The sequence below is a fragment of the Chiloscyllium punctatum genome, chromosome 27, assembly GCF_047496795.1.
Source record: "Chiloscyllium punctatum isolate Juve2018m chromosome 27, sChiPun1.3, whole genome shotgun sequence".
In the NCBI taxonomy this organism is placed as follows: domain Eukaryota; kingdom Metazoa; phylum Chordata; class Chondrichthyes; order Orectolobiformes; family Hemiscylliidae; genus Chiloscyllium; species Chiloscyllium punctatum.
This window is the reverse complement of record NC_092765.1, coordinates 25,515,239-25,528,325: the sequence shown is the minus strand read 5'-3', so window position 1 is coordinate 25,528,325 and position 13,087 is coordinate 25,515,239. Positions and strand designations below refer to the sequence as shown.

The 13,087-nt window shown below is 40.3% G+C and overlaps 1 protein-coding gene across 2 annotated transcripts in view; it reads right to left on the bottom strand.

Annotated features, from left to right (window-relative positions):
* Nucleotides 1-13,087, bottom strand: part of runx3 (RUNX family transcription factor 3) — a 154,827-nt gene that overhangs the window by 55,905 nt on the left and 85,835 nt on the right. For both annotated transcript variants that reach the window (XM_072548353.1, XM_072548354.1), the window contains exons 3-4: nucleotides 5,557-5,810; nucleotides 3,807-3,963 (exon numbers count right to left, since the gene is read on the bottom strand). In XM_072548353.1, the coding sequence (XP_072404454.1) occupies nucleotides 3,807-3,963; nucleotides 5,557-5,810 (411 nt within the window). The remainder of the gene's footprint in view (nucleotides 1-3,806; nucleotides 3,964-5,556; nucleotides 5,811-13,087) is intronic.

Below are 13,087 nucleotides of genomic sequence, written 5' to 3'. Positions count from 1 at the left end.
ATACGAATCATTCTTTGTAGTCCTGAATTACTGCCAGCTTTCTCGTTTAACTGTAAACAGCACAACACATAATGAGACTTAGATTAACTGTGTTTTTACTCCACTCTGGGAAAACATTTTTCCACTGTAATTGTGGGTAACATGAACTGTAAATGTAAACATGGCCTGGGGAGAGGGAAAACCATTCACATGAAATGGTACAGTTAAACTCTAAAATGAACTTGAATAAATATAAAAGATATGAGCTGATATTTTGGCACTTTTTCTGATTTGGCATTTTATTACTAGAAATATTCACTCATCAGTTTATGTACATGTAATGAACTGAGTGAAGTGCCATCAAACTGGCTTTATATTGTGATAAACAAGGGTTCCACTCAGCAGGAACTGAGTTCTGTTTTTGATACAATGTATAGCATTTCGTCATATATCGTCACCACCAAAAACTCACAATGAATGGATCACTAGATCTTTTAAATACTGAGCTGAGAACTCATAGCAATTAAAATAGATAGAAGGAATCCTATTTCCTGCATGAATAATATGATAGACTCTAAACTGATAGATTTGTTTGTCATGAATATAAAATGCAGTTCTGCGAGTGGTTGCATCTTAGTAGAGTATGTTGTATCCTTGTGGTTCTTAGCATATTATGTTTACGAATAAGAGCTGCATTCTAACAGGATGATCACATTTGTAAGGCCGTTATGGACATTCATTTTACGAAGCTGACTATTAAAGTACCAATAGAATACTATGGTCACTGCACAAAATAACCACAATCATTTCTAAAACAAAACTACTACAATGCCACTACCAACTGAATTTGCAGTTCAGTTAAAAAGCCTAAATCACCAAAAATTGGAAATAATTCCTATATTTTCTTCATAAAAGTTATCGCCTTTTTCAAACTTTAACTTTACAAAATAATACTAACATTTGAGCCAACAGATAAAATACTGTATTTACATGTCAGTTTAATTAGAGTCATAGAGCTGTACAGCATGGAATCAGACCCATTGGTCCAACTTGTCCATGCCGACCGATATCCTAAATAAACCCAACTCCATTTGTCAGCATTTGGCCCACATTCCCCTAAATCCTTCCTATTCAAATTGACAAAGTTAATTGTTCAATACTGCCATCCATATATAATTTTATACAATATGATTGCAGGTTCGGTGATTTAGATGCATTATTCGTCTGGAGTTTTAGGCTTTCTAATTAGTAATTGTTTCACATTATATCTGAACACTATAATGAGATAATTGAATGCAACATTTGGAATATGTGACAATATCTCTTTCATTGTTTGAAATGGTTAGCAGAAAAGGCTCTCAAACATTGAAAGAATGCATCTTTCAATTATTGCTAACCTCATTGGGGCTGATTTTCTTTTGTAATTCCTATCCATACACTGTATATATTCTAGAAATGTTTTCTGCAAATATAATTGAGAGATTTGGAATTGTAGAGAAGACTAAGCAAAACCAAATGAAAGGGGGTCTCCCTCCGTTACGTGGTTTTAAAATAATTAACTGCAATTAATGCTCACAGATGTACTTCAATAACTTCCAGATTCTTAACCTATTCCTGAGCACAATCTTGCATTTGGTTTAACCAAATTTATCTAAAGTGTGTTGCTTTGCAGCATCTCTGTAAATACTAACATTATTTTCAATATTTTTCCACTGTAATTGTGGAACTGTAAATGTGAACATTATTTTCAATGTTTTGGCTGGAGAATGCATCTAATGACAAAATCTTTTACAATTTTCAACTATCAATAATTTTGAAAATATGACCAGACCATTAAAGTAGCTATTAAAATTGTCCTATAATGGCCAAACGTTTTTCAGTTTGAGAATTAAATTACAATCATGACTGGTAATGCTTATGAATAGTGAACATAAATCTAAATCTAATCTGGGATTGCATTCGTTTTTTATGTAAATGCAAAATAAGTCTCTAGTACAATTAGTGTTATTTGGCAGGTCTGTGGCACTTTGTGTATGGAATGCTGATTAAAGAGGAAATGTAGGTCAGCATGTATATTCTGAAATGTGTACTAGTAATTACAAAGCAGAAAGAACATCCATGCTCAGGTTCACAGTTGCCAGAGAAATGGCAGTTAGGGATGGGAATAAAAGCAGATCAAGGGTAAAACTCATGTGGACCAATTAAAAATAAAAACATCTACATCAGCACACTGAAGCATTGATATCTACGTAAATCTCTTACTAAGGGTTCCTCTCTTGCAATGCACCTAGCATTAATAAATGTGTTTGTTGCTTGAATGCTTCCTAAACTATATTTCTGACTCAAATTGCAAGCGAATTTTCTTACGGTAGTGGTGTTGCACTTTTCCTACTTTCTTAATTGGCTTTAACTGCAAATTATCAAATCGTGTATGGGAACAGAGGGAGGGAGATGAAAACTTATTGAGGATTTTGCCCTTAAAGGTTCGTGTGCCTTAAGGATTTTGAACAGCTAACGTTTGAATAGCATATCTGTACTTTTTAACGAGCGATGGCCTGCTTTTTAAGAGTATCTGTTTTGTCTGTGAAGGTTAATGTATTTATACGGGGTGCCTCTAAACTGAAAATTCGGAATGGTCGCCGTTGATCATTCTGAGTGCTAAATTAATATTAGGTCAAAATGCACAAACAGTTCAATTTCGGAATAAGGCTGTGATACCATATGCTGATAATGATTTTAAAGATAAGCAGAAGTGATGCATGTGTTTTTTTAAAGCGGCCTTATTTTCAAACTGTAGTGCTCTCCTCCTGCAGACAGGTTTTGCGGTTTTTTATTCAGTTGTTCTGCATTAACTTCCCTGCACTGACGGCTTTAGAGTTATCGTTCTTGATGAAGTGGATAATTTTGTGGATTATTTACTGAGAAAATGTATAATTCGAACGGACCATGAGGTCAGTTACAGGAAGCTGGGGGGGACTCCTTCAATACACAAAGATCAAAAAGAGGAAGGACACCGAAATGGAAACCTCGGACGGAACGGGCTTTGTTAAAACTCGATGCCAGGATTTTTAAAGACACTAACCTACGAATAACAGTTCAAAATAGATATGTAAATGGTCTCTGTAATTATAATCAAATTTAGCAGGAGGTTAGATAGCTGAAGAAGGAATCTTCCCCTGTTCTCAAAGTGATCAGGAATTTCAGTCAATGGTCAAACCAAGAGAGGGGGACAAAAGGAACGGGGTTGGGGTGGGGGAACTGCGGTACACCTTCAAACTGAGGGCTGGCCAGCCTCAAACCTTCCGAACCTGATTTTCAGTCACTACAGGTACGGGAAGCTGTCAAAAGACATTCGAGTTCTGAAGGACTGGGGAGAATATTCGCACTATTTAAAAATAAGTGAAAAAGCCAAGTGCGAGCGGATTTTGGGGAGTATTCACACTTGGATGCAGAGAAGCAGAAATGACTTCAACCCATCCAATTCGAGTGAAAATTACAAACCGAAAAAATTAAAGAAATGGTTAAAACAAGTGAAAGATAAAGGGGGAAAAAAAGATGTGTCTGAAACTTGGGTTGCCACCGACTCCGAACCAAACAGATTTCGCGGGGTCAAGTCGTTTTGAAGTAATAACAAAATAAAATAAATCGGGCGGAGAACTTTAGTTCTTTTATAGAAAAGTGCGGTGAAATGTCCACGGTTTAAATAAAAAAAACACGAAAAGCGTTCCTTGGTGAGGCGGCCTGATGGTAGCGAGCAAAAACAACAGAGGTTACTGTTAACCCCGAACCCCCAAAAACCACAAATCATTTGGTGTTGGTGTAAATACCTCGTCCGCTTCTTCCCACAAATCTGAGGTCATTGAATCGGGCCACTGTGTTCTTCATGACAGCCGACGCGTTCCGGAGCTCCGCCGAGTAATTCTCGTCGTTTCCAGCCATCACTGTGACCAAGGTGCCATCAGGAACATCCCCCAGGGCCACCACCTGTCCATGCAAACCGTTTCCTCGGGTTAAAACATTGCGAAAAGAACTGAAACTCCTTCAAGAAAATGCGCTGACAGCTCGGAAAGTCTGCCCACACAAGGCATAGGTCTGAACTAGAATCAAATAACAGCAAATGGCTCTCAATAAATAGGTAATCCCACTCTTCATCCCTTTACAGAATTTGGGAAATATCAAGTGATATCTATTTGCATGAGGTGTGTTTCTCGAAGTATGGGCACACTCTTAGTTAAGTAAGAAATAAACCATTTATCTCGGAAAAGGACACCTTTCATTTCCAAAAGAAAAGCAAGAATCTTGTCCATGCACTTCATTCCAATTTGAGGCGGTGGTTTTGCAATTTATATTGGAAATACAGCAATGTAGCATCTACCACGTTGAATTTCGGAAACCCCCTCTCGTTAATTTTTTTTCCCTCCAATTTGCCTGCTGCCCCGGGATTGGAATTTGAACTCAGCATTGCTGTTTGTTATGAAGGAGACGATGTCAGCGTCCGCGGTCCCGTTACATCTTGTCCTGTTTGAAACTAACTGGGGATGTTAGCAAGCGGATTCGCTGGAACACCTGCCCTGACGATTCAACAACTAAACGTTTTGTCGAATTTGAAAGCTGGAATCACTTTGCTGCACGCCTTGTACATGGGAGAAGCATAATTTGTTTGTGTTGTCCCTCACTTAACGCCTGGAAATATAGCCAATTAGCTATGGGGAGGTTCAAACGTTTGGCTGCAGAAAGATGCCATTTTTGTGCTGTTCTGTGCTTGCATTCGGCATAATACGGCACAAAATTCAAACCTTTTCCAATGCCATATATATCTATATCCGCCGAGAGTAACCGGGCTACAGCAGCCGCTGACAGGGCTACCTTGCTCAGATGTGTGTGTGTGTGTGTGTGTGTGTGTGTGTGGGGGGGGGGGGGGGGGGGGCTCACGCTGAGAAACGGACGGTTAAACATGAAGAGGTTTCCAAATCAATTGAAATGTTTACATAATATCAGGGAGAGAGAGGGGGAAAAAAAATCCAGAATGCGTTTCCCGCGATGATGAGAAGCTGCTGCGGGGGCTTCCACAGTCAGCTGTGTGTTTTAAATGAAGTCAGGACAGATTTCCCCATTTCACCAGCACAGATCCTGCCACATGCACGTTTGAAGTTTCACTATATTCATAATAGACAGGCAACCTTACATTTCCGCTATGTCTTGGGGATGGAAGCCAACTACAAACACCGGCAATGTGCTCCATTAGACTAGTAACAATTTATAAATTACAGAACAACATGTGTGAACTTTTTAAAAAAATCCACACTTTCATCGTCAACAAAACTGTAGTTAAACCTCTTTGCATAGACAGTGTCACTTTATGTTTGTCTTGTTTAGTTGTCAGCTTTTGTTTAAAAAACGCATTTTTAAATCAATATTATTAGATTATGGCCTTATCATGATTGTGTTCTTACACAGGCATCGATCTGTACATAAATATTGCGGTTGTGGTTGTAATGCGGCAGAAACTTTCCCAATTTGACAACAACGATATTTTTTTTTAAAAAAAGAGTCTCAGCCAGTAGAACAGATACTGACCTTAAATGCCACAGGCAGCGTTTTGTTACATCTCCAGTGTGAAGGCAGCACCGAGCACAGGAAATTGGGGCTGTCAGTCCGGACCAGTTCGCCAGCGTGATCCTGCAGGACATCGACCACCGTGCGGGTCTCGGGCCGGATCCGGGACAGCCCTGCGGGGTTGGGCTGAGTCAGTGAGACCGGTTCGCTCATCTTCCCCGAGCTGGGTGTCAGCGTGGTGGACGGAGGAGTGAAGCGCCTGCTAGTGCTGGGATCTACGGGAATACGCATCACAACACTCGGGTTAGAGGACAGCAACAAGGAGGCTTCAAGACTACGGCAACCAACCGCCTCAAACAGCTGAAATAACTTCTGTTTCTTTTTCTCTCCCTAATTCGGAGAAAGTTTTCCCTCTCACAAAGGCCAACTTGAGGTCCTACGATCAATTTGTTTTTTTTCAATTGAAATGTCCTTTGAGTTCCAAATAGTCTCAGCTGGCTTCCTTCCTATTTATTGAGATACTGAGTAGTCCATTCCTCCTGCCCAGAGATCACTCAGAGGTTTGAGGATCTGCTTTTGGTGCCAAGAGGTTTTTTTTAATTTGCAAACGACCTCAGAATCTGCAAGTCCTTCAGCAAGCCAAGAGTTCTGCAACTTCAAAGCGGCTGAGCACCATTTCCCCCCATGGAGCTCGCGGGGATCCTATCGTGAAGGCTTCACTTCTCGCTCCCCAGCGCCGAGCCAACCCACAAGAGGAATCGGTTCACTTTCAGTATCACTGGAGCCTCGTCAACGTCTATCACCAAACAGATCTCTGGTCACTTCCAGAAAAACGCGCACACCGACTGGGCGCTGCAGCGTCACCAAACAAAATTTTCACACGCACAAACACAAACAAAAGTGCTATTTTTAAACAGCAGTGCTGAAGATTGCAGTCCGCTAGGCGAATCTCCACATGGATTTGAGTGCAATCCTCGGGGTTTCTCAGAAACTTTTGCTGGGTTTTTCTCTGATTAAAGCAGGGAAGTGCGCTGAGCGGCCAATATACAGCCTCCGTCACCTAACCTGAAGGGCGGGACTACCAGTGACTGACACCCCCTGCGCCAATCACAGCCACAAACCCCACCCACCGGACCGTCACCGCCAATGGGAGCCTGCATCCCCAGACAAAAAGGTGGAGCTCCCCTCGGGTCCCGCCCCTGCTCCTTGGTTGGAGCCCAGCCCCATTCAGATATTGTGCATTTTTTGCGTTTTATTAATATGTTTACATAGCTGACATAGCTCAACAGAAAATTACAAACAGTACTTTCCTTGGGTAAAGATCGACAAGTCAGTACTGTTTAGATTGGGATTTGTCGCTTTTAGAACGAGGCCAGAGTCAATCTGACTTCTCCAATTTAGCGAACACGAACTGTGGAGTTAAAATCAGGGAGTTAGGAGCTAGCTTTGAAATAGGAGCACATTGTGTGGATCCTTGTGAACAGAGTTTAGATAATGAATATGCATTTGGTAATCTCACCTGCTTGTACAAATATAATAAATAATAGAAAAGTATTTTTGACCAAGTATATATAATGTGTCGAAAATGTGTTGCAGGAAAAGCGCAGCATCCAAGGAGCTGGAGAATGGGCTTATGCCCGAAACGTCGATTCTCCTGCTCCTTGGATGCTGCCTGACCTGCTGTGCTTTTCCAGCAACACATTTTCAGCTCTGATCTCCAGCATCTGCAGTCCTCACTTTCTCCCAGAAGATATATAATGTGTTGACAGGAACTGAACAGACTGTTTTTATAAATCATGTGGATAGATTATACCAATGGTTACTGACAGGTTTAGATAGATATAGCCGAGGTGTTTTGTTTTCCCCCTTTGTCAGGACGTCTTGTGTGCGTGTCGTGTAATTTTTTAAAACACAATTGAAATGATGATGGGTGTAACGTTAATAATGATACAGCCGCCCACTCCAGGAGTGAAGGGGATCTCTAAGGTGTCATCATCACAACCAGGAGGAGATGTGAATGTAATACTGTGTGTGAGTTGAGGGGGTGGGGTGAGAAGGCCCCAGAATTCTGACCATGACAAGCTTCTTTCCAGGATTGTGACAGCAAGGGGCATTGTGCTGATGGTCCCTAAAAGAAACAAACTCCAGGATTCGTGGGCGCCTTGGGTTGATTTCCATGGATGCAATTGGACCTCGCTCTGATTTTCTTCTGCGTGTTAACGATAGACATAGATTCTCACGAGTTCTAGGCTGAGTGCTGCCTCACTGACCCAAATGAAACATTGTCCACTGCAGTTAATACAAGAAGCGAGCTCTCGCTTCTGCCACAGGCATCTGCCCTTTTTCGGGTTAAGTGACATTTCAAGTATAATTTGAGTCAGCAGTCCGCTCCATCTACTCGTTTGGATGAGATCTCTGTCTTTCAAAATAATAAAGTAACGTACAACGTGTTTTCCGTTCCAATCTGTCCATGTGTCGGCGTAGAGTAGTTAGAATTCCATAAAACAACACTGCACAGTTCTTGTAAAAATTTCAATCAGGTAATCAAAGGGTTTGTGGGTTTTTTAAAATCCCTTTTCCTGATATTTTCTTAAAAAATAAATTGTACAGGTATTTTGAGCACTGGGCGAACGGGAATAGCCCACCAGAGTTTTCGCACGAATAATTTCAATTGCAGTTAGTTAAATAGTGGGACTGATAGCCAGAAGAAACATCATTTTAAAATGTTATAGAAAGCAGAAAATGCAGGAGAAACTCAGCACAGGTCCGACAGCATCTGTGGAGAAACAAAATAGAATTAACATGTTGAGTCCGGCGACCCTTCGTCAGAATTAATTATTTTCCCTTCTGATTTTTCATAACCTGTGGAATTGTGAGTTTAAGATGGTGAGGTTGATACTGTTCCGTTATGCTAGTGATGCTACAACATACAAATTAATTTTCTTTGGAAGGCAACACTATCATTGCATTTTAATACAATGAATCCAAACTGTTTGAAGTAAATATTCACCGCTAATATACATCCAACCACCACTCCCTTCCCCAAAGAAAATACCGCGGAGTTCATTTCTCAGCATCCCGACCATTTCGACTGATATTGGGGTTTCAGAGTATGTGGCTTGCTGTTTGAAATGACAGGTACGCTTGGAGAATGGTGACAGATTGTGCGTTAAGTGTGGTGTAAGACCTGTCAATAACCCTCACCATTAAATGCCCACAAGAATTTGCCATAAGCCGCTTCTTGTCAGGATTTTTTTTTCTTTCTCTCTCAGCCGCAACAGCGTTTGGGTAAAACAATAAAATCTGAAGAGCTACAGGCGTAAAGCAACTGGTAACCGTTTTCATTCCTCAGGCTTGTCAAATTCTGATGCTGTTTTCACCTGCACTGTAAGTTACTGCAGGCAAAATTGGCTTCAACGGGGTATTTTTGTCTCTCTATTAAATAGCGCTTTCTTGGAGATTACAAAATGTGGAATCTATGCTTCTATTCATCAAAATGTTGAAATCACTGACGCCTGGTTCTCCCAATAGTTTTTTGCCGCATCATTGGCTGCTGGCTGTGGCTCCCAAACGCTGAAATGTTCACGGTCCAATAGCGTCTACTGGTGCAAAACAAACGGAAGGGTCAATCTATCCGTCAACTATCTGTTTGTCAAGCATGTCCCTCGATGGATTATTAATTATTCACGTTTTCGAGAATTTTAGTGCGGTTCAGATAACGAAATGCCTCAAAGAGGGCGTTTTCTAAGGGAGAGTGTGCCCTACTGAAAGTTGGCTCATCAAGTCTGTCTCCAATTGATTTACCTGGTTGATTTAAATTGGGTCGTTATCCGGCGATCGCGGACTTTCCAATTTTGCAATCTGAGAAAAAGAGTAAACCACTTAACGAATCATGCCTTTGTGCTGAAATTCAGATATTGAGAGATGTCAATGATTCAAAGTCGTGGAATCCACGACTTCCTATGAATGTGGACTCTCTCCCACAGAAAGTGTTCAAAATCCGCCCTCGCCTTTTGATTTAAAAAAAAAACGATTTGGCGGATTGTAGGTTCATATTTGTCTCCCACCACATCAGAAAGCCCCAAAACCGTTCATGAAAACCTCCTTGCCCAGAAGTATGATTTGTGATTAAGAATGAGTGCTTTCGAATTTTCCTCTAAAATGGCAGGAGGGGAAGTTTATTCGCTCCGACACTGCCGATTTCGGAAACGTCGCTCCATTTCAGTGGGTGACTTCCTTTCCATTTCCGAAGGAGTCCAAACATCAGGATGAACTCGGTCTCCCGATACCACTTCGCAAATCCCTGCTTTGGGTCCGACAAACAATTGCCTCTTTGCAGAATCATTCAAACCCACACACAAGTCAATTGATAAATCTGAAAGCCAATTTTTTTTTTAAAAATGTACATTTTCCAGATTTAACACTCGGGTTCCCAGAATATCTTTCTTACCCACCATCTCAGTACCGCTCAGTTTACTCCTGGTTAATTAAATTGGTTTTAAACAGTACGTCTCTCACCAGAACAAATCTTGCACTTTAAACTTGACTTAATTAAATTTAGAAATTAGAGTCACTCATCTTTTTAATGGCTAAGGCAATATCTCATTGAAATTATCTCAAATTGTAAATGCCGTTTAATCCTAAATTGATGTCCGGACGCTGCCGCGATTACAGTTTTTTTTAAAGTTTTCCGCTTGTAAAATTCGATCAGAGATCATTTTGAACAAAACGATACAGTTGGTACAGTTAAATCTGCTCCAGAAGGACGTGACTGTCTAGGGGGACAATATGTATTTTCTCAATGGGATGTGAATCGCCCGGCCGCTAATGTCACAAGGTTGCCACTAGTTGGCGCCTTCGTTGTTCCGATCGGGGATAAAATACAGTATAGATGCACATTGCCCAGAGAGCTGTGTTTGTAAACTCATCCAAATCTATCAGCATGAATTAATGCATTGTTGCTATGTATAATTTACAAATAAAGCTAGCAATTTTAGGATATAAAAATAAAACTTTCTTTAAAACAGTCGTCATAACACTTAAACATCTCAGTCTTGAGTGAGTCGATGTTGAAATGTAAGGAGTTCACACAGCACTACTGTTTCAGTTGCTCTTTTTAATGTGATTGAAATACTAATATTGTTGACATGAAGAAGAATTACTCCGTCTCTTCTCAGCATTGCGATAGCAGTCTCTACAGCCTAAATCCCAAGTGTGAAAATAGTGGCAAGGTATCAATGCAAATAATGGAGAATGGCTCACACTCCATCCTCTCATTCATGGTTTTATCAGTGCGCGTTTGTTGATCGTCAAATCAGACCAAGTCTGTGGCTCCGAATCGAGTTTAACATAGTCATTTAAAAAAAAATAAAAATAAATAAAGAATTTGATTTTTTTTTCAAAAATGAGCTTGATAATTTATTCGTTTACACGAACGAGTTGCCATGTATCAATTGTGATGTAAATTCCCATGAAATTCAAACAGTGCAATAGAAATGAAAGAACGAAAAGCCACCACATCCAAGCAGCTGTGGCACAAGTACTTTGGATTTAAGATTATTAGGAGCGAATAGTAAGACATAGGAATGTGCTATGCTTGTAGCAGTCCACCTGATTGTATTCCCAATTAGTGGAGGCAGTGATTTTTCAGAGTTTTGGGACATTAGTGAGGCAGTTGCTTATCCTACAAATTTGGATTGGCTATTGGCAAAAGCCTTTTCTTTTCTAAAAAAAGTTCCAAAAAATATCAAATGTATATTCAGGACATGAAGAGACAAAAAAATGAATTAAAATTAAACAACTTGGTTGAGTTTTTTGAAGAAGTTAACAAAGAGAATTGATGAGGCCAGAGCAGTGGATGTGATCTATATATACTTCAGTAAGGCATTCGATAAGGTTCCCCATGGGAGACTGGTTAGCAAGGCTAGAGCTCATAGAATACAGGGAGAACAAGCCATTTGGATACAGAACTGCATCGAAGGTAGAAGACAGATGGTGGTGGTAGAGGGTTTGTTTTTCAGACTGGAGGCCTGTGACCATTGGAGTGCCACAAGGATCGGTGCTGGGTCCATGCTTTTCATCATTTATGTAAATGACTTGGATGTGAACATAGGACGCATAGTTAGTAAGTTTGAAGATGACACCAAAATTGGAGGTGTAGTGGACAGCAAAGAAGGTTACTTCAGATTACAATGTGATCTTGATCAGATGTGCCAATGGGCTGAGGAGTGGCAGATGGAGTTTAATTTAGATAATTGTGAGGTGCTGCATTTTGGGAAAGCAAATCTTAGCAGGACTTATACACTTAATGGTAAGGTCCTAGGGAGTGTTGCTGAACAAGGAGACTTTGGAGTGCAGGTTCATAGCTCCTGGAACGTAGAGTCGTAGGTAGATAGGATAGTAAAGAAGGCATTTGTTATGCTTTTCTTTATTGATCAGAGTATTGAGTACAGGAGTTAGGATGGCATGTTGTGGCTGTACAGGATGTTCATTAAGCCACTTTTGGAATATTGTGTGCAATTCTATTGGAAGGATGTTGTGAAACTTGAAATGGTTCAGAAATGATTTACAAGGATGTTGCCAGGGTTGGAGGATTTGAACAATTGGGGGAGGCTCAACAGGCCGGGGTTTTTTTCCCTGGAGCATCGGAGGCTGAGAGGTGACCTTATAGAGGTTTACAAAATCGTGAGGGGCATGAATAGGATAAATAGACAAAGCCCAGGTCCAGAGGGCATAGGTTTAAGGTGAGAGGGGAAAGATATAAAAGAAACCTAGGGGCAACTTTTGCACACAGAGGGTGGTGCATGTGTGGAATGAGCTGCCAGAGGAATGGTGGAGACCGGTACAATGGCAACATTTAAAAAGCATCTGGATAGGTATATGAATAAGAAGGGTTTGGATTGAAATGGGCCGGGTGCTGGCAAGTGGGATTAGATTAGGTTGGGATATCTGGTTCAGCATGGATGAGTTGGACTGAAGGGTCTGTCTCTGTGCTGTACATCTCTATCACTATGACTCTATGACTGAAATAAGTTAATCAAAAATTAAACAATATTATTGTTTTATTACAAAGATGTTACTACGTTAGATCTGTTTGGCAAAACCTATTTACTGATATCCAAAGCATGTTTTTAATCAAATATCTATAATGTAAAGACAAGGAGGTCATTTTTTGTTATAGTAGTATCTACTGAGTGTACTGTTTCCATAGCTGTAAAGATAACATATATTAGTTCAATACAATGTAAAATGACTGAAAATGGAACATTTTAAAAAATTAATAGTAGATAAAATATGATCAGTGATTAGTTTATTTAAGCAACCCTATCACATTGCTGCCTGAGACTTTAACCACAGTACATTTATGTAGTTCCTTTAACACAAATTGTAGTGTTATCAACTCAAATTTGATACTGAGCCATATAGAGGGACATTACGATTTTTGTCAAAAGCTTGATTAAAATGGCAAGATTTCAGATATGTCTTTAAAAAGAAAAGGGCGCGGAGTGGCAAAATGGTTTAGGAAAGCAAGAGATTATGACCCACACAGCTG